The 27,579-nt window shown below is 52.6% G+C and overlaps 1 protein-coding gene across 2 annotated transcripts in view; it reads left to right on the forward strand.

The window, feature by feature from the left end:
• The window catches only part of TMCO4 (transmembrane and coiled-coil domains 4), a 63,398-nt gene that overhangs the window by 26,650 nt on the left and 9,169 nt on the right, over nt 1-27,579 (forward strand). The window contains exons 7-13 of one of the 2 annotated variants that reach the window (XM_084875245.1): nt 3,859-3,956; nt 4,201-4,344; nt 5,184-5,303; nt 5,813-5,977; nt 6,862-6,998; nt 8,511-8,595; nt 25,541-25,658. In XM_084875245.1, the coding sequence (XP_084731371.1) occupies nt 3,859-3,956; nt 4,201-4,344; nt 5,184-5,303; nt 5,813-5,977; nt 6,862-6,998; nt 8,511-8,595; nt 25,541-25,658 (867 nt within the window). Of the gene's footprint in view, nt 1-3,858; nt 3,957-4,200; nt 4,345-5,183; nt 5,304-5,812; nt 5,978-6,861; nt 6,999-8,510; nt 8,596-12,949; nt 14,341-25,540; nt 25,659-27,579 lie in introns of those variants that run through there. The other variant, XM_084875246.1, reaches the window with a different exon arrangement.

Genomic DNA, 27,579 nt, shown 5'->3' on the forward strand with positions numbered 1-27,579 from the left:
TTTAACTTGAAGGTTTTGTGTTTCTGCAAGGTGAGCTTATCACTCGGCACCCCAAGGCGATCCTTCGCAGCTGGGGTTCAGGGTGTGACGTACCTCCTTTCTGTCCTTGGGTCCCTGTCTGAGTCCTTAAGCCATCCAAGTTTTCCCTGTTTCTTTGATGATTTTGCTCCTTTGTGCCTCGGTTTCTTCCTCTCAGACTTGGGGATAATGGTAGAATCTCCATCATTAGGCAGTTCAGAGGATTCAGTTAATGAATGCATATCAAAAGCTTGGAACAGGGCCTGGCACATAGGGAAAGTCCTGCTGGAGGTTGATACTGGTCACATCATAAGAACATGGTCAACATCTAATCACTATTGAGTGTTTACTTGATGTAGGCACATGAGGTCTCCACATTGGGTGTTCCTAACCATCTCCATAGGGTCTCACAGGGAAGAAACAGGAAGTCAGAGGAGAGACTTAACTTGCCCAAGGTTACTCTTGGTCAGTTGACTCAACCACCTATCCAGTCTGCACGTCACTCACAGCCGCATCCCTCAAGGCATGATTGACCGGCCCAGATTCCCTCCTTAATTCTGAAGAAAGCAGCAAAGGTAGTTCTTTTATGGAGCTTTCGGAGCTTTTACTAGGAAGTGTCTCTAGATATCCCAGGGATAAGCTCTCTTCTCCATCCACTGGAGAAGGTGACTAAAACCAAGAAGAGGGTGGGGTAAGGATGACTGGGCAAGGAGCACCCTCCCAGGGAGATAAGCTGGCTGGGATTGAAACCTACGTGTGAGACTGTGAGATGGGCAGGATGACCTCTTGCTCTTGGTTAAGCATCTGTGTTTTCAGCCTGGGGTTTGGCCCAGATCTGTGTTTAAACACCTGCCTCTTCGGAAGGCAGACATGGAAGGCCAGCTCAGGGTCCTCTCTGGCCTTCCAGAACCTGAGTGTGGCCAGGGACTAGGATGGCGGAGATTGCCATGGTACCTAACCAAAAGGCCAAGTCAATAGTAGGAACAGATCTTCATTTGAATTGGGATTTGTGCGAGGAGCTCTCACTCCCAACTATAGGACAGACATTCCGAGTGAATGCCTCCAGCTTTCCGTGTTGACATTCAGACAAGGGAAGTAATAGCAGGAGGAAAACGCTGGGATAATTGATGATGACTGGCAAAGCTCTTCGTGTTATGTACAAAACAGCTATGAAGGACGTTCAGGTGCTTACATAAATAAGGAAGTACATTGGCAGTTCAGGTGAATGCCAGGAGAGAGTGACTCAGCAAATGTTTATAAACATTTCACTCATAATACAAAGCAGAATGCGGGAGATTAGAGTAATGGTCCATCTAACCTTGGCAAAATGGATGTGATACACTAGCATTCACACCTTTAGATACAACAGCCTCAAGAACTATTTTTACTTTTTAGTACTTGTCTTCCCTCGAGGCTATGAGTCTCCCCTCCATAAGCTCAGCTAAACACGATGATTAGTGTCATAGATGTGCTGATGTCACTGCAGGAACCATCTAGAAGCAGATGGGGCTGACAGATGTCAAAGGCACCAGCTCAAAAATGTGACTGTGTTCTTAAAAACAAATCCGTAGTAATCATTAAAATGTTATATCATTCCAGATTTGTTCTAATATCCCAGAATTTTACTTTTTTTAAATAATTTTATTTATTTAAATTACAGTTTACATTCAATATGATTTTGTATTAGTTTCAAGAGGATAGCATAGTGATTAGACAATCATATAATTTACCACGTGTTTCCCCGATATTTCTAATACCTACCTGGTACCATACATAGCTATTGCAACCAGATTTCATTCTTTTTTTTTAAGATATTTCTGTTGATTTCATTTCAAAGAGGAAGAGAGAGGAATAGATAGAAATATCAATGATGAGAGAGAATCATTGACCAGCTGCCTCCTGCCTCCTGTCCCTCCTACTGGGGACAAAGAACATAACCAGGGCACATGCCCTGACTGGGAATTGAATGCTGACCTCCTGGTTCATAGGTCAATGTCCTGGTTCATAGGTCAATACTCAACCACCGATCCACACTGGTTGGCCAGAATTTCATTCTCGATGGTGATTGTTTATGTTCTGAACCGTACCCCTCTGATTTTCATAGATGTGGACTGCGAGTGGGGGGATAGATTGCTGCAGCAAGAGGTTCAGGGTCAATCCTGGTCAGAATGTTCTATTCAAGAAACACTCTCTGAGCACCCTCCCTGTCCTAGCCCAGGGCCAGCTGCTGAGGGTGGAAAGCAGGAAAGGCTCAGCCTGAGCCCTGAAGGTCTGGCCTTGTGGTTCTCAAACTAGGAAACTAGGTCCCTGGAGAGCTGGTTACAGGTAGTTTCCACACCGTCACACCCAGAGCTTCTGGCCCAGGAAAGCTGTGCTTTTAATGGCTACCCTCCGGGGATTCTGATGCAGTTGATCCAGAGCCCATCCCCTGAGAATTGATGGTCTAGAAGTGCAGGCTGAGACCACCAGACAGATGACAGCATGCCAGGGTTGAATGTGGACTGTTGCCCAGAACTCTCACCATACCCCTGGGAATTAAGTATTGTTATTACCACCACCACCCTTTTTGGGCATGTGCCCTGACTAGGAATCAAACCAGGACCTCCTGGTTCATGGGTCAGTGCTCAACCACCACGCCACACTGACCGGGCTGGGTGAGCTATTTCTCAACATCTTGTGCAGTTCATGAGGGAAGAGATGGGAAGGAAACAGATACTGGTCCAAACTGCCGATCCCTGGCACCTGGAAGGGCCCCCAGGTCGTCCACTCTTAGTCAGTGTGTTGATTGAATGAATGAAGAAGGAATGGATTTAATCTTTACAAACCAACTACTTTAAGAGGTAGGAGTTGTTGTCCCCATTTTACAAAAGAGGAAACTGAGGCTCGGGCAGAAGCAGGAGCCACCGTTAGTCAGCATTCACCATGTGCCATGGTGCCACATGGTTGACAGACTTCCTCTTTACCGATCCCCACAGCCCCTCGAGGGGGATCTTAGCCCTGACTTTGTAGCAATAGTGACACAGCTTCAAGGATAAAATAAACCACATGAAACATGCAGGAATTCCACAATCAATATTAACCATTCCTCTTTTATCAACATCTTGGCTATCGCTCTACACATTGAATTGTCCCAACTCCAACTTCAGTTCAGAGTTTGTGCCCCTAATGACCTCTTGGTCCTACTCCTTAGTGTCCCAAAGCACTGAGGACCGGGTGTCCGTCAGGAAAACAGGCTGAGTGACGCTCTGAGCACTCACGTTGGCAATTCTCAGGATTCAACTGACCCAAATCACTCTAAATGCTTCCCTCCTGCTACATCTTATAGCTTTTACCTTTCCAGTCCGAACGATTCTAGCTATTGCCCCACAGCCACGGTCTCCAGAGCAGACATGTCTCTAACCCATCTTTGAAGTGATGATTCTGAAAGAAATTGGTTTCCACATATCCCAGAAGGAGGCGAGCGCAGATGTCACGGGGAAGGGGAGGAAGGAAGGAGGCGAGGGAGTCTGTGATTCTATCCGGTACTCGTCCGGGTCCATCTGTGAAAAGATATTTTTGCGCTTCTTTTACTGTTATTGTTATTTTTTTGTCTTCCCATCATTCAAATTGCAACCCTGTTAGGATGGATCCTTTGGGTAAGTAGTGCATCCCACACACTGGGATTCCCCAGCTGGGTTTTAGAATGTTTTCAGCTTTTTAAAAGCACCGATGGGCCCAGGGTGACCTTGGTACCTTGCTCTGAAGGACAGAGTTGATCCCAGCTTGGGGGTTGGTGAGGCAGAGGGATCCCAAGGAGTGCCAGGCACAACTGACCCTAAGGACCAACTTCTTCTCCCTCAGAACGGCTGAGGCGTCCAGGAAGAAGAAAGAAAACCGGAGGAAATGGAAGCGCTATCTCCTGATAGGCCTGGCGACCGTCGGAGGCGGGACAGTGATCGGTAAGGCCAGCTCAAGCCGAGGTGGTGGCACGTGGGTCAGTGCAGTGCAGAGTGACGGGGGATGTCAGGCTGGGAGTGGAGAGGAGATGGGCTGGCAGGTGTCCCCGGGCACATAGCAGGTGCTCCATCAGCAGTGTGTTCATTAGTGTGCCTCTGTGGAAGGCAGTGGGTAGCTGATGGGAGAATAACCCAGCAGGCCACGTCCTCACTCCCAACTTTACCCAACTTTCTGCTTTCTTTGCAGGAGTGACCGGGGGTCTGGCTGCCCCTCTTATTGCCGCCGGGGCCGCCACGATCATTGGCAGCGCTGGGGCAGCGGCTCTGGGCTCGGTGGCCGGCATAGCTGTCATGACGTCGCTGTTCGGTGCAGCTGGAGCTAGTCTGACAGGTAAGGTTCCAGAGGAGGGGGTAGTGAGGAGGGTGGACCCACCCAGATTCTCCCCAGTGATGGCTCCCCGAAAGATGGAGGAGGAGTACACGGCCTTTCTCATGCTGGGTCCCAGGCCTGCCGGAACTAGCAGCAGGCTTCACAGAGAACTGGGCGATCACTCGACACGGGTTGGTGTAAGGGTTGCGCTTGAGAAAATGCACCTTGTGTAGACATCCTGAGAAAGGTCTCATTGGACCTCCCTGTCACCATTTAGGAAGTTTCCAGACGGGCCTCCTCGGAGACACTTGGGCTTCCTCATGTAAGAGAGCACATGGCTGCTCTTCATTTCCCAGCATCTGCTGGCGGAGTTTTCCCAAGTCATATGTGTCAGCAGCCCCCCACATTCCTATTGGGGGGCTGCTGACATATATGACCTGGGATGGGGCATCCTCTAACTCCTCACATGGGTTGTCGCTTTCCACATGGAAAATCTTGGTCCGTTGGGTCCACTTTTACTGAAAGGAGTGTGTTGTAACCCTGAAGGGTGTGGGCAGGAAAAACGACATGGAACCGACTGAGTCAGGGCGGAGTGGTAGTGATGAGCCTGGGCAGTGAGCTCCAACCCCAGCTCTGCCACTCGGGGGCAGGCCAGCCTCTGGAAGCCTCTTGCCCTCATCTGTAATGGGGGACGATGATGGCACCTACCTTAGTGAGTTGGAAAATGAGAGACGTGTCCAAGGGCAGGGCACATGGCCAGCACTCACTGTGTGAGTTGTGAACACAGAGAGCCACTCTGACTAACCCTCCCCGGGGACTCCAGGTCACCTCCGTTCTCGTTTTTGTGTCTGGGTCTTTAGGATACAAGATGAAGAAGCGTGTCGGGGCCATTGAGGAGTTCACATTCCTGCCTCTGACGGAAGGCAGGCAGCTGCACATCACCATCGCCATCACGGGGTGGCTGGCATCCGGCAAATACCGTGAGGACCAGAGTGGAGTGGACCAGGGTGTAGAGGGGATAGATGTTGGCTGAGCAGGCCTGCTGTGGGGGCCTGACCTGGCTCTGGCCTGTGTGTGTCTTTAGAGGGTGGGTAAGGGAGCCCCATTTTGCAGAGGAGGAAACTGAGGCTCAGAGAAGTAAGGAGACTTCATTCCACATCCATCTACTCATCCATTCATCTGTCACCCATCATCCATTCATACAACTGTCTATCCATTCACCCATCCACCCAACTACCTACACATCCATCCATCCATCATCTATCCTTCCATCAGTCATCCATCCAACTATCCCTGTATCCTAATATTATCTATCCACCTGTTCACCCACCCACCCATCAATAAATCCACCCACTCAACAGTATGTATAGAGTACACACCATGGGCCTCTTGTCCATCCCCAAGGGTGAGTGGTCCCCTGTCTGGGGAAGTGGGCGGGGCATCCTCTAACACAGACAGGAGAGACCCCACCTACCTGCGTCCTCCCCAGGCACCTTCAGCGCTCCGTGGGCTGCCCTGGCACGCAGCTGCGAGCAGTACTGCCTGGCCTGGGAGGCCAAGTACCTGATGGAGCTCGGCAACGCCCTGGAGACCATCCTCAGCGGCCTGGCAAACATCGTGGCCCAGGAGGCCCTGAAGTACACAGTGTTGTCTGGTAAGTCCTCCTGTCTACCCCCAGCTGCATGCCCCCGCTCCCAATCCACGCTGGTACCAAACCTTTGCGTACCTGAGGCCCCAGGTGAGCCAGGCACTGTGCTGGCCCATAGGAACATGGAGAGGTTAAGACACTGAGTTCCTGTCTGGGAGAAGTATAGGGTCTTTGTGGGGAGGAGACAGGTGAACGGCCAATTCCATTATCACATAATGTATCGGTTGGTTATTGCTGCATAAGAAACCACCGCAAAATTCAGTGACTTAAAATAACCATCACTTATCATAATAGCTCTGGAGTCATGAGTCTGCAGTTGGCTGATCTTTGTTGGGTCTGCTTGTGCATCTGTGGGTCAGCTGACTGTCCACCAATCTAGCTAGCCTGGGCTGGGGCAACCAGGGCAACTTGGCTCTGTCCCATGTGTCTCTCCTCCTCCTCCTGGGGTCAGCAGGCTAGCCCACACCAGTGGTGGAGCACATGGGAGGCTGGCCTCCATGCACAAGTCCATTTGAAGTCTCAAATCTAGTAGCATCTCATTGGCCAAAGCAAGTCACATGGCTGAGCCCACAGTGGAGGGGCAGGGCAGGGGCGAGACACTGCAGAGTTACCAGGCTAAGTGGGAGGGTACCAGGTGGAGGGACAAAGTGGGGTCATCTTTGGAATCTCCCACATGACAGATGCCTGAACAGAAGGGATCTAGGCCATGTGTCAGAAACGCACGAGCTTCAAGTTTCTTCTTTGCTATGTAGCAGCTTGACAACACTGGGAGAACTTATAGGTTCCAAGGCAGAGATGCCACACGCCCTCACTCGGGCATCCAGTAGCCAGCCAGCCCCTTCCCCAAAAGGAACCCCACTGACTTCATCACCGACATTTCACCTCCCCAGGCATTACGGCTGCCTTGACCTGGCCGGCCTCACTTCTCTCTGTCGCCAACATCATCGACAACCCCTGGGGGGTCTGTCTCCATCGGTCAGCAGAGGTTGGCAAGCACCTGGCCCACGTCCTGCTCTCCCGGCAGCAGGTATGTGGCAACGGCTGTGGTTGGGGGCCCGGAGGGGAATGAGGGGGCTGGCACAGACGTCAGCCCTAAATCCATCTGTGTGGGGGGAGCCCAGTGGCTTTGGGGGGGGGGGGTCTTCACTGCTCCTCCGACCCCAGTCACAAAAGTACCCTAGGACAGACCAGTAAGAATTGTGGACTGTGCATCCCTGGCAGGTAAGTAGGTGAGGACTGGATAAGGGAGGCACCGCAGGGAAGGACAAAGCCCGGTGTTTCTTCATAGAAGTGCGGAGCTCTCGCCCGCCGGCAGGGCTCAGTGGTTGAACGTTGACCTATGAGCCAGGTAACAGTTCGATTCCCGGTCAGGGCACATGCCTAGGGTAGGATGTGCAGGAGGCAGCTGGTCAATGATTCTCTCTCATCATTGATGTTTCTATCTCTCTCTCCCTCTCCCTTCCTCTCTGAAATCAATAAAAATGTACATATTTTTAAAAAGAAGAAGTATAGAGCTCCCCTCTGAGCAGATCATCAGTGGTCCATATACCATGTGATATGTCCCAGGTTACATCCACATTGTCCCAAACCATCAGAGGCAGGCAAGTGGAGTGAAGGGCATGCCTGGAAGTCACACCAGTTGCTTCCTTCACACCCCTGGCCCGGGCTCAGCCTGTGGCTGTCCCTCACTACAGGGGAGTTACTACAAACGTTGCCTGTGGCTGGGAGCCAGGAAAACTCAGTTCTGTCTCCACCGACTAGGGTGGGGGGGGGGGAGTAGGGATGTTGGGAGCTGAGTAGCAGCCTCTGCCATCAGGGTCCTCAGAGCTGGAGTCCTATTTAATGGCTGTAAATGGAGGTAGGCACATGTGTTGACACAAAAACAAGGAAAAGGGATAGACCGGTGAGACCGGACTGGGCCTTGGGAGCTCATCTGCTCCAAGGAGAACCTGTGCCCAGATACCCCAAATAACTTCCTTTTTCTTATGTGTTACCTTTTCTACGAGTTCTTTATAGTCAGAAAGTTCCTCTTTACGTCTAACTTGACTCCCTACTCCTATCACGTAAGGCCAGTATTTCATGCCCTACCTGCCTGTCTAGAGAGAGAACAGCTGGCCCTCCCATGTCACTCTGCTTTTTCCCTTCGCATCTGGGGTACCTTCCCCCTCCTCTCCCCGGCTCCAGAATGGCCCCACCGCCCTGCAGTCATTGGTCACAAGGTAGATGAGTCCTGTCTCCGGGGGCAGAAGAGATGGCAGCTGGATTATGGTTTGAGGTGAAAGGGAATTAACCCAGCCAGCGGCTGCCTGTGGGCCGTGGAGGCAGCCGACACCGGGGTCAGGTGTGATCCTGTGTGAACGAGGGCCCTGACTTTCCTGATTGGGCCATCGGAGTTCGGGGGGGGGCGGGACAGGCACATGCACCTTGCATCACATTCACGGCAGGCACTGGGGAGTGGGCAAGGGCCGCCCTCTTCGGAGCTGGTGTTCTGCAGAACCAGCTGTGTGCCCTCCCAGACACCTGTGTCCTTCTCCCCCAGGGCCGGCGGCCTGTCACTTTGATTGGCTTCAGCCTGGGAGCCAGAGTCATCTACTTCTGCCTGCACGAGATGGCGAAGGAGAAAGGTGAGTCTGGCTGTTGTCACAGGCGAGCCCCCTCCCCACGTTTACACCCAGTCCAGAGGTTTGGGACCTGGGGTCGTGAGTCTGTGAATGTGTTCTCAGCTTTTAGACATGGACGGGGGGTCAGAGCTGTTTTCTCGGTTGCACAGGCAAGGGGGACGTGCCATCCTCGGCGTTCCGTGTGGAAGGGCCATGCCCTGTGTGTGAGCACCGTGCGGGGCCTCCCCACCTTCTCTAGGCCGTTTTGGAGGCCCCTGAGGCCCCCTGCAGCTCTCAGCGGCCTCCTTTCCACCTGGTTTGTCCACATCAGTCAACAGTGTCCCATTCCCAGTTTGGGTAACCTGGGACCACCATGCAGAAGGCCCTGGGGAGGCTGAGCTGTTTTCAGCAGGAAAATCCAGCCTGGGGTCAGAGGTCAGGCAGTAACCACTGAGGAGGTTGAATCGGGAGCTTTGGTGAAGGCGGGCGTTGTGTCTTCCCTCTCTATATTCGAGCTTCCCCTTCCCGGCATCAGCCGAGACAGAGCAAGTCAAAAAGGCACCCTTTGCCTGCCTTTCCTGCTCTGCCTGCCAGAGATAATCCACCTGGGGCCTCATGGCCTGCTAGGAGGGCCCCCTTGGGTCCCCCCATCGTCTCCCCATCCTTAGCTCTTCATCCCCTCCAGTAAATGGCTTTGCTGAGCTGCAGAAATGCCATTGACTCCTACTGCATAACGCCTTGTTCCGTCTTTCTGCAGCTTTGTACAAATAATACCTATATCGCCACCGAAACCTCTCTCGGGACAAACAGGGGGACTGTCTCTCACACAGAACACAGTCCTTGCTATGAAAACGTGTGGGATATAGAGAGGCAGGATGGGTGTATCAGTCAGCTAGTGCTCCAGTGACGCCACGTAACAAACCACCCCCAGACAGATATTTTCATGCCCAGGATCTCGAATAACCTGTTTCTGGCTGTAAAGTGGCAAAGGCTTGGGCCCAGGCTGCAGGCTGAGCTCGGATCTGGCTCCACGTGCCTTTGTCCAGGGGAGGTTGAAGGGCAGCAGCCTCCGGGGCATGCTCTTCCAGTTTATCACGAGAGCACAGAGCCAGGCCAGGCCACACATGCACATTCAGAACTTTGCTCACATCGTATTTACTAGCATTCTGTATCAGTTAATTATCACTGCTAACAATTTGCCCACACAGTGGCTCAAAACAGCCATAACTGATTACTGGTGGCAATTGACTAGGCCAGTGCTCGGGCAAACTCATTAGTCAACAGAGCCAACTATCAACAGTACAACGTTTGAAATTTCTTTTGAGAGCAAAATTTTTTAAACTTAAACTTCTTCTAACGCCACTTCTTCAAAATAGACTCACCCAGGCCGTGGTATCTTGTGGAAGAGCCACACTCAGGGACCAAAGAGCCGCATGTGGCTCGCGAGCCGCAGTTTGCCGACCCTGGGACTAGGCAGTTCCTCTCCTCGTCTCACTCGGCAGTTGCCCTCAGAGCTGGAATGCCTGGACCATCCAAGTCCATCCCACTCACAGTCTGGCTGTGGGCGCTGGCAGCCGCCCTGGCTCCTCAGTCCCTCCCCAGACCTCTCACCCCCACGAGGCCTGACTTCCTTAGATGGTGTCCTCAGGCAGCCGTTTAAGATGGCAAGAGTGAAACCCAAGGCGTCTGAAGGCCGAGATTCTAGAAGGCAGCTCTCCTGCCATGTTCTGTTGTTAAACCAAGCGGCAGGCCTGGTCAGATTCAAAGGGTTCAAGGGAGATCGATTCCTCTTCTGGGTGGGAGATGTGGCAAAGAATTTTGGGCAATTTTTAAAACTTGGATTGTTAAGGGGGGCAGGGAGAGAGAGAGAAACATGGGTGTGAAAGGGCTGCCTCCCCCACACAACCTTCTGGTGTATGAGACGACACTCCGGGGCTCGGCAGTTTTTAATCTTCCACGTGTTCTGCTTGCCAGAGCAAGCGATTGCCGAGGCCTGGGTGTAAGGTGGGCAGTGCACTCCGCCCATAATGCCAGGCAGTAAGCCAGACTCCAACAGCAACCCAGACTCCAACAATAACCCGGGCTCCGACGGCAACCCAGACTCCGACAATAACCCAGACTCCGACAATAACCCAGCCTCCAACAATAACCCAGCCTCCGACGGCAACCCAGCCTCCGACAATAACCCAGCCTCCGACAATAACCCAGACTCCAACAATAACCCAGCCTCCGACGGCAACCCAGCCTCCGACAATAACCCAGCCTCCGACAATAACCCAGCCTCCGACAATAACCCAGACTCCGACAATAACCCAGCCTCCAACAATAACCCAGCCTCCGACAATAACCCAGACTCCAACAATAACCCAGCCTCCGACGGCAACCCAGCCTCCGACAATAACCCAGCCTCCGACAATAACCCAGACTCCAACAATAACCCAGCCTCCGACGGCAACCCAGCCTCCGACAATAACCCAGACTCCGACAATAACCCAGACTCCAACAATAACCCAGCCTCCGACGGCAACCCAGCCTCTGACAGTAACCCAGACTCCGACAGTAACCCAGGCTCCGAATGCAACCCAGACTCCGACAGTAACCCAGACTCCAACAATAACCCAGCCTCCGACAATAACCCAGACTCCAACAATAACCCAGACTCCGACAGTAACCCAGCCTCCGATGGCAACCCAGACTCATATTGGGGAAAGGAAAGCATGGGCTTTGCTGTCAGTGAGACCTGGTTCTCAGTCCTGCCTCTGGGTTAGGCTAGGACACAGCCTCCCCGGACATCTATCTCTCCATGTGCAATAAGAAATTCAAGTCCCCGCTGGTCAGTGGCGAAGGCCAGAGAGCAGGAAGTCAGGCAGGCAACCCAGGCTGGGTCCTGGTCAACACATCCTTTAACAGCCTCCAGGCTGAGGCCCCTGCAGGTCCAGGGTGGCTGCAGACTCCCTTGGTCTCTAAAACTGCTCCCCCTGCCCCGGGGGAGGCTCCTGAAAAGTTGTCCTTCTCTGTGCTGTCATCGTTTTGCTCCTTTCCTTGTCATCCTTCCCGCAGCCCATGCAGCAGACCATCTGCCAGGCTCCTCATTACCGGGAGTGACGTGCTCTTATTAATAGGACCGATTCTCCATTTAGAAGACAAGGCCTGTCTTTGGCTGCAATTAGCATAAATTACACGATAACTTCAGATCGGTAACGCAGGCCAAATCTTCCGTTCCCCTGCGGATCCAGCTGAATCAATTACCATTTTCCACTTGGCCGTGGCAATCGGAAGTGAGGCTGGAAGCTGGTGGAGGGAGGCAGGTGGCACCTCTGGGTGGCAGGGCCGGTTCGGGAGACACTGAGAGATGTCCCTGCACCTCCGTTTTCGGGGATGGTTCCCAAAGCAGCTGCCTTCCTGCCTCTTTCCTGGTCGCTGCTCCCTTCCCGGCATCTTCACGGATGGCCCAACGGAAAGAACTGGGGTTTTGCTGGTAGACGGGCCTGGATTTGGGGCCTGACCAGCTGTGGGACCAGGGGGAGGTCATTGAATCGCTCTGAACCTCAGCTTCCTCATCTGAAGGTGGACTTAGAGCATTCGAAGGCTCGTGGGGAGGTTAAAATGAGACGATGAGAATTGGCCCTGCGGACTGACCCTCAGGTCTGGGTTGGCAGAGGGGCATCGGGGGGCTGGACCCTGCTCGCTGTGCATCATCCTGGAGATGCGTGAGGCAGCTTCGGAGCTCTCTCCATCTGTTCCTCCGGTTCTCAGAGCAGCCTTGCCACTGGGAGTCGCTTGCCTTCTGGATGAGCATCTGAATGCTCGGTGTGGCTGAGGCATCGTCTCTTCAGACAGAAAGAGAGCCTGCTTGTTTCGTCCTGCCACCATCTTGCCAGCTGTCATTGAATCCTCACAATAATCCTAGGAGATTGTCACTGCGCCCATTTTACACACGGGAAAACTGAGGCTTACAGAGATACAGTCACTGGCCCAACCTTCTAGTGACCCAGGACACTTGGGCCACCCCACTTCCGGACTGCCCAGCAGGCACGATCAGCCAGCACACGCACACCCATGCAGTGATCTTGCCCACTCGACACCCCAAGACAAAAGCACCCCTGTCACGTGTGTGCGTTCGGACAGGACATGAGCGTAGCCAGAACGCCCAGAGACGAGCAGGCACGTCTGACGATGGCCCACCTGCCAGCCAGCAGGGTGGCGCGCTTTGGGAGTGACCGATCCTCTGACCCAGGGTATTTCTGGCCCCAGCAGGTGGCAAGGGCAGGGGTGGCAGTGCCTGATGCCAACAAGAGCCACTCTCCAAGTCTCCCTGAGGGACCCGGGCCCCAGACCACAGTGGAATGCTCAAGTCTCTATGTATTTGCTTTTCAAGGTTTCAAAAATTAACTGGTTGGAAAGTGAGCTCCATTCAGATGGACTTGTGGTTGCTGGCTGGGCCAGGCAATGGCCTCATGAGCCAAGAAATCAGTTCTTCCTCGGCTGATGTATGCATCTGCTCTCCTCTTCATTCCCGGAGGATTTGGAGGGAGTGAACTAGAGGCATTGTCTCTGCCCGGGGCCCCGTCCACCCCATGGGAGAGACATCCTGAGATGAGTCGGCTTGCCTGTCGGTGTATCCACTCAGCAAATAAAACCCATGGGGCTGCTGGACCCTGGCACCGCCACCCACTAATTAGGACTGTCCTGGCTCCCCCACCCCCTCTCCACCTGTAAGCTGCCTCCATTGAATCACACACACACACACACACACACACACACCCCATATCTTCAAGATGCACAGGCCCGTGGCAATCAGTTGAGAGTCAGGAGCTGAATGAAGGGCCTGGGATCTAGACGCCTGAGTTCAAATCCAGGCCCTGCAAGTTTCTGTCTGGGTCCCCTAAGGCAGGTCATGTCACCTCTGTGGCTCAGGCTAGTTAGTCAAAGGAGACACTGATGCCTCCCGAGTGTCCTGGGACTTGAATGCTTATTGAACCCTTCCCATAGTGTACCAGGCACTAAGCTACACTAAGCATTTTGCATAGTCTCCCCCCCCTTGGTGTACTAAGAGCCCTGAGATGTGGGGATTGATAGTCCTGTTTTACCAATGAAGAGGTTGAGGGGAGGGACGTGTCCATTTCCTTCCCCCTGTGTCTCCAGGGCCCGGTAAGGGACTTGGCACAATGATGTAGGTGTGGGGGACCGCATAGCTGGCCCAGCAATATGGTGTAAATGACAGCACAATGCTTGGCACATGGGAGACCCCCATTAAACAGGGGCCACTTTCTTCCTCTCTCGGTTACTTTATTAGATGGATTTATCCAAGGCTGCGACACCACGTCTGAGCTCGCTAAACACAGGACCGTCTTTAGGCGACCGTGCTCCCAGGGAGGAAGGAGTTAGCAGAAGTTAGCTTTCTTGCTGCTTTTGTCTACATGAATGGGGTGTTTCCAAGAGGCTTGGCCAGGGATTATGCCAACTGCCTTTGAGGGCATTTGCTTCCTCTCAGGGATGCAGATGCCCTTGTTGTGGGCCCTGGAGGTCGCTGGCACTCTGACGGAGCACTTGCAGGCTGCAGTACCCGCGTGACCAGCATGTCCCCAGGTTTGGTCCTAGGCTTTTCAGAAACATGAGTTTATCCATTTTGCACCCAGAGCTGATCAGAGCCCCATTATGCAAATGCACAAACCGAATGCTGATTCTTTTACGTCCCCCGATAATCGCCACGCGGCGGATGGAACAGATGTCCGTGCTCGCTGCCCACGTGCCTGGGGACACAGCATGGGCCAGAGTTTTGGTGGCGAGCACAGGGATAGAGAGGGAATGGTGTCCAGGGACAATTCTCTTCCTGATGACCATCCCAGACACCTGGACAGACCCCTCTCCTGTGGCCATGCTGTCTCCTCCCCTCCTGGCCTGCCCCTCGTTCAGAATTTTGCAGAAGCAAGTCCTGTGCATGAGACTTAGTCCATAATAACTGAAGAATCTGGACTGTCTGTAGAGAAGTGCATTCCTGGGGGGGTTTAAGTCAGGGAGGGAAACCCTCCAGTCTCATTAATTTACATGTTAATTAACCATCTCAGTTCCTGGCGTTCTGTAATGGGAAGTGGGGATGCTTGTCCTTGTATCTAGGATGTCCATGAGCATCAAGCCTGCTTAGCCGGTATGGTCCAAACTGTTATCTTTTAGAAAACTGCCAGGCCTGTTGTGCAGAAGAGAAGATAGAAACGCTCCTGCCGGGGGTGGGGGGGTGGGTGTCAGTGCACAGACCACACTTTGTGTTTTAATGGCAGGAAACCCCGGGACAGGATGTCCCTGTGTAAACTCTGACCTTTTAAGTCTGTAGCATATTCTTCATTATTCTTGATTTCCTCTCTCTTTTGTTCACTCATTTATTCACACCTCCACTCATTAATTCATTCATCTATTCATTCATACAAAGCTACATCTCTTTCCCCAAAGGATTGCTAGGACTTCTCAGGAAACACAGCCACGAAAGCAACAACTTGTGGATACATATAAAACATCACAGCCAGAAAAAAAGGCAAACCTGAATGGGATACATAAACCAGCTAAGAGGCTCAGATACAGGGAAGCAGGGCCTGGACCTGAATTCCAGCTCCACTACTTCAAGCTGAACGAACAGGTGCATGCTTTAGTCCTAGGCCTCAGTCTCCACACCTGTGAAATGGGTCTAGCAATATTTCTTCAGAGGACGATTAAGAGGATTAAGTGGGATAGTATATATCAGTATATAGCATGTGGCTCGAGAGCCGTGGTTTGCCACTCTGTTGACTAATGAGTTTGCCTACCACTGGTACATGTAAAGCAGTTAGCAGAATGGCTGACTCACTGCAGGCACTTAGTAACCACTATTTTTGTCCCTGTTAGGGTTATTAAGGTATTTTCTCCTGTGATTTACCCCGTTGCCGTAATTGAGCTGCGAATTTAGCGAGTAGCTTCCTAGCAATCAAAGCAGAACAGAAGGCCCGTGAGGGCACACGGAAGTGCCAGCTTTCAACCTGACTTACTCTGCCAGAGAGCTGCACCCTCGTTAGGAGCTGAGCGCTCAGGTTCAGGCTTATTCCGCCCCCAGAGCCTCAGACATCTCTGCCTCTGGCTGGCCAGCAAGGTCGGGGCTGGGCTTGCAGACCCAGAACAGGGAGGGGAGTGTCCTGGTGGGGAAGAATCTCTCAGGAAGCTGCCTGGCTGTCAGGAGGCTGGCGGCAGGGGCTCCCTTGGAAACTGAGCCTAGAGGTCAATCGCGGTCTCTTCCGCTTTGGGGAGCACCTGGGGAGCACCTGGGAAGACGATGAATCAGGCAGCTGGTCCCACGTTGCGTTTCCATTTGGGTGGTTGTACATTTTGGAATTCAGCTGGTGCTAGAGACTGAGGCTTTGTTGGACTCGTTGAGCCTGGGCCACAGGCTCAGAGAGCAGTGGGAAGTGGGGTTATTCCGTCTGCCACATTGCCCTGCAGACACTCATGGAGAGCAGCTGCTCATCTCCAGAATAAAGAACCGTCGTTCCAACGGGTGGAGGTAGGGAGGAAGCTGATGAGAACCTACTATGTGCTGGAGAGGGACAGAACCTACTATGTGCCGGAGAGGGACAGACTCCATCTTGATCTTCTTCCCAGGCACGGTGGAAGGTGTGGGCCTGGTTACACCTGGAAGCAGGTGTTATAGTTTCCGTTTTTTACGAATGGAGAATCAGAAGCCCAGAGAGGTGAGGTGACTGGTCCAGGCGCCTTCATCACAAGGGCCTCGACACTAAGCCTTTCCTCCGGGTGGCAGGGGAGGTTTGGGGGGAGAGTGGGGGAAGAATGGTAGGCCTTGAAGAACTAGTAGCCTTGAGAGGCAGTGAGGGAGGCAGGAGGCCTTGGAGCCTAGGCTTGGCGACAGCAAAGACCCAGAGGTAGGAAGGTAAGTGGCCTGGGAAGGCAGGCGGCCGCCTGCGCAAAGGCTTCTGCTGGGAAGTGGGAGGAGGAAGGTTGGGGGGATGAACAGGGTTCTCTGAACGCAGGGGCTCGATCTGTCAGACTAAAAGCAGAGACGGACGCAGGCTCTGACTTGAGTCTTCCGTTTTAACTTTCACTCGGTATATTTATTTATCCATTAGCTGCCGACCTGCTGAGCACCTACTTCTGCCAGGACCTGTGCAGAACACAGAGGGGGCAGAGGTCAGCCAGGTCTCTTCCCCATTGGGACGTCAGATAGAAGGGGATCTCCCTTCTGAACACAGTCCCTGCCCTGCCCTGCAGCCGTCCCCGCCTGTGGCTGCACCTACCCATTGAAGTCCTTTCCTCTCATGCCCCACTTCCCCAAGGCAGGGTCTCCAGCCCCGTGTGGCCCCACCTTGGATCCCCTATAACAGGGCTTGTCGAGCTGCACCAAACGAAGCCAGCTGATCGAGTTCCCTTCACGGCGGGCCCTTCACGTGTTGTGGCTGCATTTACTGTCACAGCCAGCCAGGGACAGAGGGACGCTTGTCCCTGGTTCTCAGGAGAGCAGGCTCAGCTCTCGGGGGATCTGTTCTCCATCACACAGCCCGTACACCACAGAGCTGAGGGTGGGCTCGGGCCTGACTCCCATACCAGGGGTCTCTACCCTGCCCCGTTATAGCTGAGTGGTTACCCCGCTTGCCCAGGCTGCACAGTTAGTTAAAGGCAGGGACAGCCAGGTTCAGTCTCATGGCTCATCTCAGAGGCCCTAGAGAGCCGTGGTCGATCTGGGGTGTGGTCAGCCCACCCCTTGGCAGGCCACTCTAGCCCTCTTTAACTGGAATGGCATTCCAGGAAGCTCCCATACCTGGCCATAGAGACACCTGGAGTTTTTGTGGTCGCCACACCGCCACCTTGTGGTGACTTTCAGGAGGGCAGATATTATCCAGAAGATATATATTTTGATATTTTGAAGATATCCTTCTTCAAAGCCCAGCAATGGGTGGGTTTGGGACGAGCTGGCTGGGCCGAGTCTACTGACTGCCTTCCATCGAGGGCTTGTGCAAGACTGAGCAGCTGCTCCTGCTTCCGGAGAGATGTCTGTGCCACCCACTTACGTCCTCTGGCTCACATTTTAGGCACCCAAAGCACAAAGAGGGGGAAGAACTGGTATTTACCCAGTACCTGCTGTGCCAGGTGTTTCTAGGAATCATCCCATGGAACCTTCCCAACAGCCCGAAGGCTTCCCTTTCTCACAGGGACTCCTGGGCCGTTTTCCAGATGAGGATATGGACAGGTGCATCCTGGCCCGGCTCCCGCGGCCGGCAGCCTCGGGCTGGCATCGGACCACCGCTCAGTGTTATCAGAGCAGAAGCTCTGCCCAGCTCAGCGTGACTGGACTTCTAGGCAGCAGCTGCCCGACATGTGCTGTTATTTGAGTGACCTTTTTCTTTTCCTGGATGACAATCCGGAGGGACTGATCTGGCCAAACATTTCTTATAAGAAAGGACAACGAAATAATAATTGTGTCTTTTTAGTGCCAAGCCACCATGTTTTAAAATGACCAGAACAATGAAAAAACAGTCACATGGCTCTTTTTTTTTTTTTTTAAGGTGGATGGGAACTCAGATGAGGTTGTTTTTGAGAATTTTACAATGTCCCAGCCATCACTGGGAGGCCCCTGTCATGCGACAGACTCTGGTGGAGAAATCAGTTCCAGAGAGGAGGAGAAATCAGTGACAGGGGTCATGGCCTCCTTGGTCCTGAGAGCTGCCTCAGGACCAAGGAGGTCCACGGACACACACGCATGCTCACAGGGACATCCTGGGATGTAGGCTGCTCAGGACATCATTCCAGACATCCTTCCAAATGAAGCCACGGCAGCAGGAGCCAAGGCATAGGCAGTTAGGGGCAATCAGGCAGGCAGATGAGCAGTTAGGGGCGATCAGGCAGGTAGGCAGAGGTTGTTAGGGGTGATTAGCCAGGCAGGAAAGCAGTTAGGGGTGATTAGGCAAGGAGGCAGAGCAGTTAGGGGTGATCAGGCAGGCAGGTGAGCAGTTAGGGGAGATCAGGCAAGTATGCAGAGTGGTTAGGGGTGGTCAGGCAGGAAGGCAGAGTGATTAGGGGCATTCGGGCAGGTAGGCAGGCAAGCACTTAGGGGCCAGCAGTCCTGGATTGTGAGAGGGATGTCCAACTGCTGGTATCCCTGCAGAATTGGAACTAAACCAGCAGTTGGACATCCCCCAAGGGGTCCTGGATTGCAAGAAGGTGTAGGCCGGGCTGAGGGCTCCCCCTCCATGCATGAATTTCATGCACCAGGCCTCTAAGTTATATAATAAAAATAAAACAATGCTATTGAGATCTAGCATAATGCTGTCACCTGCCAAAAGCTCTGAGCCTGAGACCTGAACCTTTTCTTTAAAAAGGGAATTTAACATCCTGGCCAGCATGGCTCAGTGGTTGAGCATTGACCTATGAACCTGGAAGTCACAGTTCAATTCCTGGTCAGGGCACATGCCTGGGTTATGGGCTCCATCCCCAGTGTGGGGTGTGCAGGAGGTAGCCAATCTCTCTCATCATTGATGTTTCTATCTCTCTCTTTTTTCCCCTCTAAAAATCAATAAAAATGTATTTTTAAAAATAAATAAAAGGGAGGTTAACAAATAACAGAGCTAAACCAGAAGCTTCTGCAGTGGCAATAATGGACTAATTTGCCTGGAAATTCTTCCATTACAAATACTCCCGAAATGCGAGGCAAGCTCTAGCAAATGTCCCTTTAAATGCTTGGCTGCGCTCCCCAAAAGTAAGGAAATTACCAGAGTTGAGAAACAAGGAGGAAACAGAAGCCAAAGCAGTAGGCATGTCCCCAGAATGAGGCGGGGATGTCTCCTTGGAAATTCAGAGACTCAGGGCCAGGCCTTACTGGATTAGCGTTCAAATTAATGCTACCTGCAAGACCCAGGAATCCCACGTCAAAAAAGCTGATGCCATCTTACTCTGGAGAAAACAGGCCATCGCCGAAACCGGTTTGGCTCAGTGGTAGAGCATCGGTCTGCGGATTGATAGGTCTCGGGTTCGATTCCAGTCAGGGGCATGTACGTTGATTGCCAGCACATCCCCAGTAGGGGGTGTGCAAGAGGCAGCTGGTCGATGTTTCTCTCTCATCGACGTTTCTAGCTCTCTGTCTCTCTCCTTCCTCTCTGTAAAAATCAATAAAATATATTTTTTTTAAAAACAAAAAAAAACAGGCCCTCCACCCAGGCCACCAGATTCCCATCTGTGAACACGTGAGCAGCTTTAACCATGAGCTCAGAATCTAGACTTACTTTAAAACACACAAGGGAAAAACTGCCATGGGGAGAGTCTCAGAAACAACAAGCATCAGGATTAGACCCTCCAAAAAAGTGTTTGCAATTATTAAAGACATAAATTAAAACATTGAAAATAAGTGGAAAGAACAAAGCACTAAAAAAAGAACAGGAAATTTGGAATGCATAAACAAGCGAAACAACAAATTAATGTTTCTCTGTTTTCTCCCTCCCTTTCTCTAAAATTAGTCAATCAAAAAAAATCTTATGGCCGAAACCGGTTTGGCTCAATGGATAGAGCGTTGGCCTGTGGACTCAAGGGTCCCGGGTTCGATTCCGGTCAAGGGCATGTACCTTGGTGGTGGGCACATCCTCAGTAGGGGGTGGGGGGGTGGCAGGAGATGGCTTATCGATGTTCCTCTCTCATCGATGTTTCTAACTTTCTATCCCTCTTCCCTTCCTCTCTTCCATCCTCCTGACGGCTGACACCACCTTAGATGTGACAATTCCTTCAGTGACATCCACCCACCAGTTCTGTTTTGTCCTCGGACCCACCCAGCTTTCGTCCCAGGGTGGGAGCGAGGAGGGGGTTAGGCGTGCAGATTCATTTCCCGGGTGCCGGGGTGCTGGTACCAGCCTTACCACTCTGCATGGCCAAATCGAAGAGACTGGGACCCCAAGGGGCAGATGAAGGCTTACTCGTCCCCTAAGAATTCACCCCACGTCCTTGTAATATATCCACGTGACCTTCTTTAAGCAGCTCTTCCCTGCGTGGGGGGCGAGGGGGAGACGGGCAGAGCGTCCCTATTGCCTCAGTTCTGTCTCCCTCCCCACCTGGCTCCCTCCCTCTCCCTCCGGCGGCTTCTCTCGATGTGCTTATCGTGGTGCGGGGAGGGAAGGGGGGTGTTGGAATGGATCTTGTTTGTGCTGGATGCAATTCATATTTCCTTCAAGGTCTGTTTCCTGGGCCGGCAGGCGGGAGATATCCATTTGCCGCTTATCGCGGGCTGCACACAAGACCCCCTGCCGGGAGGGAGAAAATCCGGCTCTTCCGCTCCTCAAACTTGAGATCCTTTGGTCTTTGCGGCCCAGGAGAATCTCATTACTGACGACGTGACAGGCATGCGGGAGATGACTGTGCGGCTCCGAGGGGAGGCTGTTCGGAAACACCCGGGCCGGCCTGCCCCGCTGTGAGAGAGCCGACTGTGTGGGAAAGACAGGCCAAAGGCAGGCCGGGAGCGGTGCTCCCAGTGGCGGAGGGGCCTTCCCTGCACAGAGGGTTCTCCGTGGGCTTGTAGGTAGAGCCGGCCCTGTTTGGTATATTTTAAAAATATTTAGTTTTGCCCGGCTGGCGTGGCTCAGTGGTTGAGTGTTCACCTATGAACCAAAAGATCACAGTTCGATTCCCGGCCGGGGCACAGGCCTGGGTTGCGAGTTCGATCCCCAGTGTGGGGCGTGCAGGGGGCAGCCTATCAGTGATTCTCTCTCATCACTGATGTTTCTATCTCCCTCTCTCTCACTTCCTCTCTGAAATAAATAAATATATATGTTTTTTAAATATTTACTTTTATAAAAACTCAATTTATATACATATTTTAAGGCCAAGGTGATAGAGTAGATGGAAGTATGCTATTGCAAAGGCAGTGTTCGTCCTCAGCTTTTAATTTTTTTTAAATACATTTTATTGATTTTTTTTTTTTTTTTTTTTTTTTTTTTTTTTTTTACAGAGGAAGGGAGAAGGATAGAGAGCTAGAAACATCGATCAGCTGCCTCCTGCACACCTCCTACTGGGGATGTGCCCACAACCAAGGTACATGCCCTTGACCGGAATCAAACCTGGGACCTTTCAGTCCCAAGGCTGACGCTCCATCCACTGAGCCAAACCGGTCAGGGCAGCTCTTAATTTTTTTGAAAAGCTAAGACAGTCTCCCCACTGAGAAGGGCCACGTGGTAAAAGGATTCCAGTGTGAGCCGCTGAAAGCATGGGCACTTGACAAGACAGAAACTGGTTTATCCAAGTTCTCACGGATAAAAGTAAGCTGAAGGACCATCTTTAAAGCCTTAAAAATTCCCAAGGTGGAGGGTAGCAATTGGAATAAACCTAAACACGTTGCAGCAAACATTCATTGTTCCCGCGGCAAAACGGCGGTGGAGTCTCGCTGGGGCTCTTGGGAAACGTTAAAGCTGGTGTCTGTTCTTGGTCTTGAGCAGTGGGGGCGTCTGCATGAGTTCTCGGCATGGGAGGGATCGTCCGTGCCAGGAAGAGGCCTGCTTCATACTGACGGTGGTCCCTGAGCAAGGGACTTTCGCCTTTACCCAGACAGCTGAAATCTGCTGTTATAAGGTTTTGGACCGAGCAATGAATTTTGGCATTTTTTCGCTTCCATCACCTACTCCAGTGGCCAGCATCTGTCTCCTAGCCCGAGTTTCCCCTCCCGGACCATCCTGTTACGGGAATGGTGACGGCTCTGAGCTGCCCCACAGAACTCCACCCTGTGTCTCAAGTGATTCTCGCCGACCTCCCTTCGCTAACATGTGTGTTACTGAGAGCCCGTCACATGGCTTATCCCACGTTTGCAACATCACAGAGAGCAGGTTTGCAACGTCTCTAAAACCTAAGAAGAGCAATCGGAGTGTGGCAGCAGCCTGAGGAGGAAAGAGGAAAAGGTCTAGTAAGACAACGGCCAGCCAGCTTCAGAGAAGGGTAAACGTGCTTCCAGCCCGCAGCCCGCCCTGACTTGAGTCTAATGAGGTTTAACTACTTGTCTCAGTTCAAGGTCACGGGCAACTTCAGGATGCTAGCAGCTGCCCTGGATAACTCAGTCAGGAATCCTGCATTGCTACTTCTGGCCACAAGGGGTCCCAAGCCCTCCAAGTGTCAACACTCAGGGATGGAAAGTGGTCCCAGCTCTTCTGTGAGATTCAGTGGGCAGAGCAGGTGGCTTGAGTGGGCGGCCCCCAGAGAGAGCTGCTGAGCTCAGTCGTTGGCCCTGGGTCAATAACCGTTCGGCGCTGTGGGAGCAATGGTAACGCGCATGCAATCTCTGAGCTTTGTGTTATTACTGCAGACAGCAGGAAGCAGGGCCCCATGGAGCAGGCAGCTCTCTGTGCAGTCTGGGTCCTGGTCCCAGCCTGGTTCCCACTCCCTGTGTGGCCTTGGGCATGCCCCCACCCCTTCTGAGACTCAGTCTCCTCATCTGCCCAGGGAAGGGGCTGGAATAAAAATCTCGTCCTCTACAGCTTTGCTGCAACGTAGGCACCTGAAATAGCCCTGACATCAAATGGTGTCTGAGTCAGCCTTCTGCTCAGCACAACCGCCAGCATACCGAAGCCTTCCCTCCTCCTGCCAGATAATCACCGCCCTGGAAGCAAAGGGAGCGAAATCAGCATTCTGTGCCCCGGAATGTTTCAACGTCAGAGACAGAGGAGCACTCAGAGAACTTGGTACTGCAGGGGTTCTCAGACCTCTCTCAGCCTGGAACCCTTTACTAGGACGAACTCAGACATGGAAGCCCAAACAGAATGCGGTTAGCTGCACTCTGGTTAGAAACTGGAGCCCAGAGAGAGGGAGCCAGTGGTCCGATGTCAATCAGCAAAGCCCCCTCCCGGGCCCATTCCCCAGCGGTGACGTTGAGCCTGCAGAGACTCAAAATCATAAGAAAGGGCCATGTGTGGGGAACTGGGAATGGAACCAGGGCTTTGCGATCAGGAAGTACATCTCCTGGCTTTCCTGAGGGGTGGCAGTTCATTCATTCAGTCGGCCATTAATTCAAATCTTAATTGAGCACCAAGTATACGCCAGGCACTGTGCTAAGCCCGTGCGGCTGTGGATAAGGCAGCTAGAGCACTCGCCCTCATTGGACCTGGGTGTTAGAGGGAGAGACAGGCATAAACAAGTGGTAAATGACAAGGAGCAAAATGCAAGGGAGTGAAGTGATGGATGGGTGACAGAATGGGGGGTGCATGGGTACCTCTCATTGGTCAAGAACGATGCTCGTAATTACAATCACCTGTGAACTGCTGGTTTCCAGGCTCCTTCCCTGTTTCCTCGGGACAGATAGTCCTGGTGGAGAGGCCCTGGGCCGGGAACTGCCCTTGGCACTGCCCTGGCCTAAAATGCCTCTGAGCCATTAGGCCGGTGCTGCGGACTGGTGTGTTAGGGTCTCACATCTTAATGTTTATAATTTACATGAAGCTGTTTCGATCTGAGGAGTGATCTGTTTGCCCTGGGGAGGCCGTGTCAGGATGATGTCATCAGAATTGTCGAGCTCCTCAATGTTGATGGACATAAATGTATGGAAGAGCGACTGTGGCATAACGGACGCTGAAACGTGAAATATCAAGCGTCTGCAGGGCTTAGCGAGAGAGTGTCCGGTGCGGCCGAGGCTTCGCCCTCTGACCTCAGTGGCTCTCGAAAGGTATCGGGACACTCGCTCCAGCCGTGGGCAAGGCTGCTCCGGGCCCACCCACAGGGCACCTTTGTTCTGCTCTCGCACCAGGGACTCGGGATGAGCGCTGGCAGCCGGGGGTCAGCTCCTGGTTGGCGAAGCGACTCCTCCGAGAACCAGCCAGCGGAGAGTCACACCTCAGTGCGATTTGGGCTTCGTTTCTTTCATCGCCCCTCTGCCTGGGACAGTCGTGCCCTCCATCTAGCATTGCTTTGGAGAATGTTACTTCTTTATTGGCTTATTAAGAGACAGGACCCTGTGTGCTATTGGCTTGTGAAATACTATTATCAATCATAACCCAAAGGCCATTTCGGTGTCTGGGCATAATGTTGCCACGAACAAAGCCGTCAGTGCCAGGGGCCCATCCTTCCCCGGACTCATCCGCCCCGTCTCCCCTTCACGCCCACCTTCCTGCCGTGCTGCACTGGCTCCCAGGAGCCGTCACCAAGGGAGGCGGTGGTGCCTCCCCCGGGCAGATGTGATGATGGAGGCCGGTCAGTTGCTTCTAAAGGATGTCCCATCCGAGTCCCTGGCCAGTGGTGAGCTTCCTGAATGGTGGGACAGGCCTGGGTCCCACCTCAGGCTGCCACTCACTGGCCATGTGATCTTGAAAAATGTCTTTGGGCGGAAGCCAGTTTGGCTCAGTGGTGGAGGGTCGGTCTGGGGACTGATGGGTCCCGGGTTCAATTCCGGTCAAGGGCATGTGCCTTGGTTGCGGGCTCATCCCCGGTGGGGTGTGTGCAGGAGGCAGCTGGTCGGTGTTTCTCTCTCATCGACGTTTCTGGCTCTCTGTCTCTCTCCCTTCCTCTCTGTAAAAAACCAATAAAATATATAAGGAAAAAAAATTTTTTAAATAAAGAAAAAAAATGTATCTTTAAAAAAAAAAAAAAAAAAAGGAAAACTTAAAAAAAAAAAAAAAAAAAAGAAAAGAAAAATGTCCTTGGTTTTCCTTAACTCTAACATGGGAATAACGGTGCTTTGCCAGAATAGCTCAGGCACGCAAGGGGCTTGACGCAGGGCCTGGAACTCAGGAAGTAGACGCTCCCATTACTGTGTGCTCATGTGCGTGTGTTTGTGTGTGTGTATGCGTGCGCATGCATGCATGCATGCATGAGTTTGCATGAATGTGTGCACAAACACATGAGTGCATGTGTTTGCACATGTGTGTGCCTGAATATGCGTGCGCACCTGTGTATGTGACACCCATCTCCTCCACCGCTGTTGGAGAGTCCCTCCCAGGACGCATGGTGGCCAGGGGCACTGACGGCCTTCTCGGTCTCTCGCCAGATTGCCAGGGGATCGTGGAGGACGTGGTGCTGCTGGGCGCGCCCGTGGAGGGAGAAGCCAAGAACTGGGAGCCTTTCCGGAAGGTGGTGTCCGGCAGGATCATCAATGGCTACAGCAGGTCTGCCGCCCCCCCTCCCCCCAGTGGGTGTGCCCACGCGTACGGAGCAGCCAGTGTGCCCGAGGCCTGGCCCCATTAGCGCTCTGAATGAAAGCCTCCTTCCCACAGGGTGAAGAGCTGGACACAGGCTCTCTGTGTCAGGCCTGAGACCAGGCTGTGCCCATGACCAGGGGAGAGGGGGACATGGGCGAGTGGGGCATAGCTTGAGAAACAAAGGTTGGCCTCATCGGGAGTCTCCAGTGCCCACTAGGAGCGCGTGTGCACGTCACCTGGCAATGCAGGAAGGGGCCGGGAGGCTGAGGTCCGAGCACGGCTTTGGGCGGGGCAGGGTGATGGACCAGGAAGCTGGCAATGATAGGGGAACGGGACCCAGGCCATGCATCAGACCTCCGGCAAGGGGCGGGGACCTGCCAGGACTGACAGCTGTGGGCTGGAGTGGGGGCACCTGGCATGGGGTTCGAGAGGAGGACTCGAGAGGTTTCAGCCACAGCCGTGCCCCAGACTTTGGGGAAGAAGAGAGATGATGTCCATCGCTGAGACCTCAGGGGAGGGGCCTGAGAAGATGCCCATCAGTCTCCATGCAGAGCCGGACAGGATGGCGTGCTCAGGAGCTCACGATCGAGAGCCACACAGAGCTGGTCCCCACACTGGCTCGGTTTCTCCATCAGAAAGGAAGGCGAGTTACTAGTGACTCCCAGGACTGCGGGGATGGTTAAGCGTAGAGAGAGGCACATGGTGTTCAAGCACATGCAGATGCGGTGACTGTTCAGCAGCAGCAGGAGTGGCCACGTGGGGCGTTCACTCCACAGACTCTGAGTGAGCACCAGCCTGGGGCTGCAGGGGAACAAGCCAACCAAACACGCCAACAAACCCAGGGGACCTAGCATCTGGCAGGAGGACAAGCAGCAATAGCTATCGGGGGTTTTAACATGCCACTTTTCTGACACTCCTCCCCTAAAGTTTGACTTCTAAGATCCTGATCTACTAGATACACATGTGCACAGAGAGCGCTGTAAAAAGTGGGTAGTTGCAACTTCATTTATAACTTAAAAATGAAAACAACCTGAAGGACCATAGGAAGGGGACTAGTTAAAGGGAGAAAAAGGGGGTGCCATAATCCATACTGCGATCCCATATAAGAAGGGAGAACCGTCTGCACATGCGCACATGAGCCTGCCTGCCCAGCAGCCCCCCAGGAAGGTGTAGGCGGGCCATCAGCAGCTGATGACATGGCCACTCTTAAGGAATGGACAGGCACCAGAGGTAGGACATGAAAGAGACGTTAATTAATTTTTTTTTTTTTTTAAGTAAGGATAGTTTTAAAAACAAGAAAAGAAGAAGAATGGACCAACCTTTGAGGTCAGACTATCCTCAGTTAAAATTTTGGCTCCACCATTACCTATTGTGTGGCTTTGGACAAACAACTCTAAATCCTAGTGTTCCTGCCTATCAGATGGAAACGGGAGTCCCTCTGCACAGGGGTTCTGGGAAAATTAAATGAGGTTCTAGGAGAATTAAAAAGGGTACCCAGCAGGTGCCCAGTAGACTATGGCAGTTAGAATGGCTGTTTCTGGCATCTTCGCATGACACACGACTTCTTGGTGCTTGTCATAAGCAGCAAGGGAAAGAATTAAAATTGCATGTGTGCAATATGAGATCAACAGACTCTTATTAAACCCATCTGTTCTATTGAGGACCGGAGGCTAATAAGCTTGCTTTTCAATTATTCTGTGAAATCCTGGGCCATCCCTTGAGAGAGTTAGGAGGAGGAGGAGGAGGAGAAGGAGGAAGGAGAGAAAAAGAAAGGAACATAACAGACCAAGACAATAACTGTAGTTTCTTGGTAAATTAAACACCAATCAGAAATTTATATTCTTGGTTCCCAAAGGCATTTTAGTTGCCATGAGCCTACTTGAATGTG

This window comes from Pipistrellus hanaki, assembly GCF_964339955.1.
Source record: "Pipistrellus hanaki genome assembly, chromosome: 2".
NCBI lineage: Eukaryota > Metazoa > Chordata > Mammalia > Chiroptera > Vespertilionidae > Pipistrellus > Pipistrellus hanaki.